The sequence below is a fragment of the Solanum verrucosum genome, unplaced genomic scaffold, assembly GCF_900185275.1.
Source record: "Solanum verrucosum unplaced genomic scaffold, falcon-dt-bn FXZP01000231.1, whole genome shotgun sequence".
NCBI lineage: Eukaryota > Viridiplantae > Streptophyta > Magnoliopsida > Solanales > Solanaceae > Solanum > Solanum verrucosum.
Genome location: NW_026020176.1, coordinates 69,648 through 79,461, shown reverse-complemented (window position 1 = coordinate 79,461; position 9,814 = coordinate 69,648). Strand labels below are relative to the sequence as shown.

General features: G+C 32.8%; 1 protein-coding gene and 1 pseudogene across 1 annotated transcript; both read left to right on the top strand.

Annotated features, from left to right (window-relative positions):
- The first annotated feature begins 6,013 nt into the window (after positions 1 to 6,013).
- LOC125828961 (probable LRR receptor-like serine/threonine-protein kinase At3g47570) lies at positions 6,014 to 7,525 on the top strand. Its single transcript, XM_049508263.1, has 2 exons — positions 6,014 to 7,088; positions 7,182 to 7,525. Exons 1-2 carry the CDS (start codon positions 6,014 to 6,016, stop codon positions 7,523 to 7,525), a joined length of 1,419 nt encoding a protein of 472 aa, XP_049364220.1.
- A 632-nt stretch (positions 7,526 to 8,157) lies between these two features.
- LOC125828960 (wax ester synthase/diacylglycerol acyltransferase 11-like) lies at positions 8,158 to 9,252 on the top strand (annotated as a pseudogene).
- Positions 9,253 to 9,814: the final 562 nt, after the last annotated feature.

Genomic DNA, 9,814 nt, shown 5'->3' with positions numbered 1-9,814 from the left:
GTTTCGTTGAATCTTGACCTTTAATTTCTTACTTGGTAATAAAATTACTTATAAAAAGAAATAAAAAAAATCTAGACATTCACAATAATATAAATATATTTATAACACTTAATATATTGAAAAGAATCAACTGAAGAATTTCAAATGCCAATTTATTATTCTTGTAAATAGAAAAAAAAAATTGCTCTTACAGTATTTGTTGACATGTATATATTTTACCACATTCCTTTTATTTATATATAGAATATACTCCGTTTGTTCCTTTTTACTTTTTTTCTATTTTAAAAATAAATTTTCATTTTTACTTGTTACTTTTGATATATAAAAAGAAAAATATTTTTCTTTTCATATTTTTATTCTTAGTATTAATTATTTATTCCAAATTATTTTTAAAATCTTATTTTAAAATCAATGAATAGAAATAATGTTATAAAAATAACCATGTCAATTTTTTTTAATAGATGTGAAATACGACAATTAAATATAAAGACAAGGAGTAATTTCCAAAACCAAAAGCACGACTTGGAAACAGTCAAAGTCTAGTAGTATTAATTTTCAAATAATTAAAAATGACTCCAACCAAGTCAACCATGATATGTCATTAGTATTTTCTCAGACCCCACAAAGACTCTGGCCTTTCATTAAGTCAATTTCCATGTATTCCGAAGTATTAGTAAAGTAGTTGATTGGACCGGCTATATGAAATTATGATGTAAAAATAAATTGATATAAAATTGAAATTTTGTTTAAATTAATTCAAATTTTTAAGTTGTAATTTGTCTTATAAAAATGAAAACTTTATAAGTTGTAAAAATTGTTAAAAAATTATATAATCTTATCAAATAAGCAATTATAATTCATAAATTAAATATCATAACATTCTAAAATGTCGCATTAAATTTTATGTTTCTTTTATAAATATATAATTATGGCTATAAACTTTAATTACATATAATTTTATAAAAAATTACTAGTCAACAACAATAGTAACGAGTTACTAATATCATCTTTTCAAATGGTCAAGTAAACTCATCATCCTCAACATGAGTCTTTTTTTTTTGTAAAATTTAATATGAAGTCTTTTTTTTTTTGTATTATTTAGATAACATAAACTTATGAATCAAGTTTTACATTTAAAAGAATTTGAAATTTCAAATCATTTTTTTTTGAGAATTTGATATTTAAAATCATAAGTAAAGAAATTACATATCCAAATACACCCTCTGTCCCTAATTACTTGTCCACTTTTCCTTTTTTTAATTGTCCCTAATTACTTGTCCACTTTTTTTTAGTTGTCTCTAATTACTTGTCCATTTTCACAAATCAAGAAAGGACAAAATATTTTTACCTATTAAACCCTCAATTAATTACTCTGAAAAATGTATAACTTTTTAAAAATCTTAAGGTTTTAATTCAACCACTTCATAATTAATAGGGTAAAATGGTAAACTTAATATGTCAATAATTATTTTCTTAATAAGTGTGTCAATTTAAAAGTGGACAAGTAATTAGGAACAGATGGAGTATGATCTCTGTCTAATAATATTTGTCCACTATTAACTTTATATACAATGTCTTGAAAAATGTAATAGGGAAATTACTATAATTAATGATAAGAGTAAAATTAGAAATTAAGTGTAAAATTACTCATTGATTTCATAAAATATACAAATATTGTTGGACATCCCAAAATAGTATAGTGGACAACTAGATGAAAATATTTATAGTAATTATATGTGGAGACTTTGTATGATCCTCATGTATAATAAGATCAAAATTGGATATAGAACTCATTTCACAAATACATTCAGAATCATTTAGACCCATAAGAAATTGAATTAATCTTTCATCTTCTAATGATTTTTAAAGTTTCTATATGCACAAATACATACGCAAAAGCACTTGACATTGAACTGAGTGAATCCAACTGATTGTAGGAAAGTAAAAAGAGTATAGAAAATATTTTCTGATAGTATTTCATATTTATATGGACAATATATTTACATAAATAATACATATACTATTCCTTCTATTCCATATTAACTGAATTTGTAAAGAAAAATATTTAAGGACATAATTTAAACCGTAATTTCTACTATTATCCTATGTGAAATCATAAATATAACTTTGTAAGTAATGCAATTTATTTTCTAGAAAATATAAAACTACAATAAATAAAAGGACAAATATGAAGAAAAAAAATCAAACATCTATCTTAAACTTTGAACAGTTCAATTATTTTGAATAATGAATAAAGTCTCAGAAATTTAATTAATATGAATAGTGGGAGTAGTACTTGTATTAGTTTTCTTGGTCTTCCACTTGAACTATATGTGAACATCATTTTTTTCCTTTTCATGAAGGGGCATTGTCATACAAATGCACAAAATTGACTTTTACAAATTATTGTGTGATATATAACCTAGCTCGTCCATCTTATGTCAATAGTCTACATAACTTAATTACAAGGTAGTGGAATTAATTAAGTCTGAACATGAGGAAGACAAGTTGAGATGACAAAACAAATTAAGAAAAGTTTTTGCACTATTTGAAAGAAAAGTCTCCTAAAAAATACTCTCCGTCCCAATTTATGTGAAATAGTTTAACTTGACACATAACTTAAAAAGATAGAAAGACTTTTAAAATTGATGGTCTAAAAATATGTTATAAATGTTTGTGTGGATGTAATTAATTTTATTAAGGGTAAACTGAATATTGTAAAGTTAAATTGTTACCAAGTATAAAAATGCGTCTTCTTGTTTTGTCTGATTAAAAAGAAAAGCCAGTCATATAAAATGGAACAAAGAGAGAAGTATTGAAAATATCCCTGAACTTGACACAAATTATTAGCTTCATCCTCGAACTATTGACAGCCTTAAAAACATCTATGTATTTGACTAACTAAACTTAGATACACCCCCAATTTGCCACATGACATACGATCTGCCACATGACATAGCAAGCGGTCTCAAACTCTTGTAGGAGCATGAGACTCTTAATAAAAAACGGAGAGAAGTGTTGAAAACACTCTTAACTTGATGAGAATTTAAGGGTGTATTTCACTCATGTTGCAAGATCGTGTATATTTAAGTTTAGTTAATCAAGTAAATGAGTAATTTTAAGGCTGTCAATAGTTCGAGGATGAAACTAATAATTTACGCTGAGTTTAGAGGTGTTTTTAATACTTTACTCTTTAAGAAATTATGAAGACCAAAAAGGAAATCTTATTGCTATTTAAATCTCAAAACCACATTGTTACTAGTTATTCCATGTTCCTAGTAATTTATGCAATTATGAAAAAAGCCAATTGCTCTTTCCTCTTGACACTCTTGTTGCTTCACTATGTCATGGTTACTTCAGCCATGAACCCAACAAACTTTTCTACCGATCAATCCGCTCTCCTTTCCTTAAAATCTCAAATCATTTCGGACCCTTTCCACCTGTTGGATGAAAGTTGGTCTCCAACTACTTCTGTTTGCCATTGGGTCGGAGTCACTTGTGGTTCTCGCCACCAGAGAGTGAGATCACTCAATATTTCCAATATGGCATTAATCGGAAAAATTCCTCCTCATATCGGGAATCTCACATTTCTTGTTTCCCTCGACTTGAGTCACAACAACTTGTATGGATATTTGCCTCAAGAAATAGCACATCTACGTCGATTAAGGTTTCTTAATTTGGGTGTTAATATGCTTAGCGGGGAGGTTCCTTCATGGTTTGGGAACTTACACGAACTTCAAGTTCTGAATCTTAGGAATAATAGTTTCAATGGTTTCATCCCCTTTCTATTATCTAATATTTCCGGGCTTCAAACTTTAAATTTGAGATTCAATTCTTTAGGTGGTCAGATACCAGAAAAGATTGGCAAACTTCAAAACTTAAAGGAATTAAATATAGAAGCTAATCGACTTACAGGATCTATACCATTCTCGATCTTCAACATTTCTGGAATAAAGGTCATTGCATTGACAGATAACACTTTATCAGGAAATCTTCCTCCTGATATGTGTGATCGACAATCAATGTTGGAAGAGCTTTATCTAAGTTTCAACGAGCTACGTGGTCATATGCCTCTAAGCTTGCCAAACTGTTCGAAACTTCAACTATTGTCTTTATCAGTGAACAAGTTTGATGGACCTATACATAGTGAAATTGGACATTTAAGTGACCTACGTATTTTGTATCTCGGACAGAACCAATTTGAAGGTTTGTTGTTGAGTGCTAGATTTTCTTCTAACTAACTATTTCCGAATAGAAACCATCACACATAAATTTATATGTATGTTATTGTTTTGACAGGGACAATTCCACAAGATATTGGGATTCTTGATAATTTGGAGGTTTTGGGGCTAGAGAGAAACCATCTAACTGGTAGCATCCCATTCTCCATATTCAATATCTCCTCGTTGCAAACGATGTCATTGGAAATGAACAATCTCATGGGATCCTTACCGAGGGAGATAGGCAACTTGAACAAATTGCGGATTCTATATCTTGGTTACAATATGCTGACAGGTATGTAAGTAGTCATTGGGTTATTGAAAACATAAATTCAAGCAACTTGAGCATTAGTCACGGAAGTGGTCAAACAACTAACGTAAAAGAATTGGCAGGGACAATACCACAGGAAATCGGGATTCTTGATAATTTGGTGGAATTAGGACTAGATAGCAACCAGATTACGGGTCATATCCCAATCTCCATATTCAATATCTCCTCGCTGGAGACGTTGTATTTGGAAAGGAACCACCTCATTGGATCCTTGCCAGGGAGGTTGGCAACTTGACCAAATTGCAGAGTCTACGTCTTACTGAAAACAAGCTAACAGGTATGTACATATATAGTCAAAAAAGGTACTCCTTCCGTCCCAATTAGTTTAACTTAATGCAAAATTTAAGAAAGAATGTCTTTTGAAACTTGTGGATATTTGTATGGGTACAAATAATTTTTAAAGTTAAATTGTTACTACATAAATAAATATATTATTCTTTTTTGATGGACTAAAAAGAAAGTAAGTCGTATAAATTAGGACAAATGGAAACTAAAGTATCATTACTAGTTGTACCTTTACTATTTTAACAATCATACATTTGCAGGTAAAATACCAGACGTAAGCAATCTCGTTGAATTGGTTGAAATTTACTTGGGTCTCAACAAGTTTACCGGTGCACTTCCAATGGAACTCTTCAACATGTCAGGGATGAGAGTGATCGAACTTGTGCAAAATAATCTGACAGGAAGCGTCCTCCCATTGAGCATAGGTTCTATGTTACCCAACATTGAAGGTCTTTATCTATCTAGTTTAAATCTTTTTGGAACTATACCTCATTCTCTCTTCAATTGTTCCAAACTCATTTATCTTGACCTTTCTTATAACAAACTAACCGGTTTGATCCCAAACTCTTTCGGATATATGACTCATCTAAAGTACTAGGCTTGGGGGGAACAATTTAATGAGTGACACTAGGTCGAGCTTCTTTACTTCCTTATCAAATTGTAGAGAATTAGAATTTCTTGATGTATCGTTGAACCCTCTGAATGTTGTGCTTCCAGTTTCAGTTGGAAATGTCTCTTGTAAAGTTAATGGTTGTTGAATGTGGACTTAAAGGGGAAATTCCGAAAGGAATTGGGAACTTAAGTAGCTTAATAGACCTCGATCTCTCTGGAAATGGTTTGGTTGGATCAATTCCCACAACAATTAGCAACTTGAGACTCCTTCAGAGTCTTAAGTTGAGTGGCAATAGACTTTCTGGATTTATCGGAGACAATCTATGTAAATTGCAGAACCTGGGGTATATACATTTGGATCAAAATCAACTTTCAGGATCTCTTCCTAATTGTTTCGGGAACTTAACTTCCCTTCGGGAGATATTTTTAGGTACCAACAAGTTGCATTCAAACATTCCAGCTAATTTAGGAAACCTCCAAAAATCTCCTAAACCTTGATTTATCCTCGAACAACTTGACTGGCTCTTTACCTCGAGAAATCGGAAGTCTAAAGGCCATGATACAGATGGATCTTTCGATGAATAAACTCTCGAATGGCATACCTGAAGAAATTGGTAGCTTGCAAAATCTGATACACCTTTCATTGAGAGACAACAAATTGCAAGGTTCAATTCCTAGCTCAATGAGCAGCATATCAGCTTTGGAATTTCTAGACCTTTCTCATAACAATGTCTCAGGATTAATTCCCAAGTCTTTGGAGAAGCTTCTAAATCTCAAGTATTTCAACGTTTCATTCAACAATTTGGTTGGTGAAATCCCCTCGAGCGGTCCTTTCAAGAACCTATCCAGTCAGTCTTTCATATCCAATGAAGCATTGTGTGGTTCTCCAAGATTTCGTGTCCCCCCATGCCAGAGTAGCACTTCAAAGCATAGATCCAAGAGAAAAAAAGTACTTGTTTTGATTCTACCGATTGGAATTGCACTTGTATTAGTGTCCATCGCCTTTGCGTTTGTATGGATAAAGTATATAAGAGGAAAATCAACTGATCCTCAACTAGGTGTTGATTCGTCCTCTTTTGTCTCAACAAGAGGAAGAATTTCATACTATGAATTGCTCCAAGCAACTGATTCACTCAACGAGAGCAATTTGATTGGTTCAGGGAGTTTCGGCTCTGTTTACAAAGGCATCCTAAGAGATGGGACTTTCATTGCAGCTAAAGTGTTCAATCTACAATTGCAACCGGCATTTAGGAGTTTCGATACAGAATGTGAAGTTTTGCGCAATCTTCGCCATAGGAATCTCACCAAAGTCATAACTAGTTGTTCCAACCTTGATTTTAAGGCGTTGGTACTCGAATACATGTCCAATGGGAGCCTCGATAAGTGGTTGTATTCACACAACTACTTCTTAGACATCAAGCATAGGCTGAGTATAATGATAGATGTAGCATGTGCATTAGAATATCTCCACCATGGCTGCTCATTGCCCGTGATACACTGTGATTTGAAGCCTAGTAACGTCTTGTTGGACGAGGACATGGTTGCACACCTAAGTGACTTTGGCATTTCAAAATTGATTTCTGAAGATGAGAGTGCTTTATACACTAAAACTTTAGCAACATTGGGTTATATCGCACCAGGTAAGTTATCTTAATTAATTGTTGTTTTTTTTTTGAATATTTTCTTTTTCCTTTTTCTGCCAAGAAATGTTGAATATAAAATTCTCATTGTAGAGTATGGATTGGAAGGAATGGTGTCAACCAAATGCGATGTTTATAGTTATGGGATAATGTTGATGGAAACATTTACAAGGACAAAGCCTAGTAATGAGATGTTTGATGGAGATCTTAGCTTAAAGCAATGGGTGAGCAATTCACTCCCACATGCAGTAATGGAAGTTGTCGATCCCAACTTAATAACACCACAAGATAATCACTTAGTGAAAAAAATTGATTGTGTGGTATCCATCATGAAAGTAGCAATAAATTGTTGTGTTGAATCTCCTAAAGGAAGGATTGACATGAAAGATGTTGTCGCAAGGTTAAAAACCATCAAGATTCAACTTCTTGAATGTTGAACAAGTTCTCAGGTTTAACAAATGTTTGCAAGAACATTGATCCTTTAAATATGCTATAGATTTACATCTTTTCATCACCAACATAGAGAACAAATGTTATGTATACCTCTTCCATCTTGAATTTTTGAAGTGGTTTTAGTTTAATCCCCATTACTTTATTTTATATTTCCTTTTTATCGTTGATAGAACTCAATACATAACTTCTAATGGCTTTCATTAAAATATGTTTCATATGTCACTACAACAAAAAACAAATTTTAGTCGCGATAAATATACACATTAACAAAGAGTGCAGATTTTTTTACCGGCATTAGTTAATTGTCATTGGATTCAATGTCGCTATAGGCTTTAGGGACATATGTCGTTTGGGTCTCAAAATAGAATGACACCAAGTAAATTGAGATAGATGGACACATTGTTCGTGACAAGACAAAAAAACTCGTAAATCTAACGAAAAATGGGCAAATAACAATAATTATACAACCATCAACCTTCATCTATATACCTACTCAATACTGGCCATATAACATGTATGCAGGACAAAATTAAACGCCACTACTTTGGTTCTCTGTTACGTATATATACGAAGAAATAAAAACTCATTTCCAGAAGATCACTATTATATTATAACAATGGAGTCCATAATTAGATGGAGAAAACCGAGTCTGAAACCAATTGAAACTAAGGATAAAGCCATTGAAGCATCTGAAGATCGAAGAGCCATTGAGTCTGTCATCGAGGCTATTTCTTGACCCAACTTCAACGTGCACGTTCTAGCTATTTTGGACATCAAAACAAGTGCCAGCACTGAGCAAGCTCCAGAGAGCATGTGGCTAATACTTTGCTTAAACATCCTCTTTCTCCAGCCTGCCGGTACCAGTATAACACTTCGTTTGTCTTACTTTCCATTTTAGTAGGCTAAAAATGAATTTTCTTTTCGTGACAACTGACAACCCTTTAATTCTAACTTTCTCATTACATCTTTAATTAGACGACAAAATAAACAACACTTTGGTACATTCTATGTGTATTTAGTTTAAGACCGTAAGATTTAAAAGTCTTCTTTACTTTCTTAAACTCGGTGTCAAGTCACAAATAAACAACTTTAAACAGAAAGAACACTATTTTCTGATTAAATTCACCAAGATGAATAGATGTAAAAGACGATGAATTGATAACCTGCTGCTATCAAATAAAAACATACATTATACTTGATGGTAGCCAATAAAAATTGAAACTACAAGTACTTAAGAACAAGTCTAGTGTACTTCTCCTAAGTAAGTTCAATACATAAATATTGTTAACTAATAAAAGAGAGAATTGACAAAAAGCATAAAACGCTCGTATTCAAAAATCTTGTTTTACTTTCATAGCCCTCATGGTTAATTCACTGCAAGCAATTGATGAGGGAAAAGGCAGAGAAATGAAATGGGTGCGGACAAAGGTGGACTTAGATCAGCACATTGTGGTGCCACAAATTAATTAACAGAACCTGCAGGAATCACCAGACAAATTTGTGGAGAACTTCTCTTTTTTCCCTTCTCTTGGCGTGTACACACCAAACTGCTGATCCAGATAAAGTTCCACCTATTCATGGAAGTAAAAAGAGGCTTATTGATTCTTCAAAGCATTCCAATAAGGGATTGCGGCGACATGTTACAAAAAATTGGTCTTTTATGATATTGTTTTGGTACACAAAAGTGGATGTGTTGATGTTGTGGGCTTAACGACGGGACTAAAAGGATCAATTCATGATGGCCTCTTACTACGACCTATGTCTGATTCTAGTCTTGTGGCCTTTTCAGATGCTGGTTGGATCTCTGATCCTGATGATAGTCGCTCCCAACATGGCTTTGCACTATTCTATGGAGGTAACTTAATCAGTTGGTCTTCGCGAAAACAAAAGGCTGTCGCCCGCTCAAGTACTGAAGCTGAGTATCGTGCTTTAGCCTTTGCAACTACTGAATTAATATGGGTCCAGCAACTTATCAGTGAACTACATTCTCCACTCACTGCACCTCCCATAGTCCTTTGTGATAATCTTAGTGCACAATTCTTATCTAGGAATCCTGTCATCCATCAACGATCAAAGCATATTCGTCTTGATTATCAATTTATCCGAGAGATGGTTGAAGATCAATCTTTAGTGGTTCGCTATGTTTCATCTCAAAATCAGATTGCAGATATCTTTACCAAAGCTGTTGGCACAAGTCGGTTCCTCAATCTTCGATCCAAACTCATGGTTCGCTCCAGAACATGATCTTGCAGGGGGCTATTAGAGTCCATCAT

What these genes read in the sequence shown, in the direction of transcription:
- LOC125828961 (XM_049508263.1), top strand. Translation starts at nt 6,014, where the DNA reads ATGGATCTTTCGATGAATAAACTCTCGAATGGCATACCTGAAGAAATT. An exon ending in ATTGGGTTATATCGCACCAG is followed by an intron (nt 7,089 to 7,181) that starts GTAAGTTATCTT and finishes TTCTCATTGTAG; the next exon opens with AGTATGGATTGGAAGGAATG.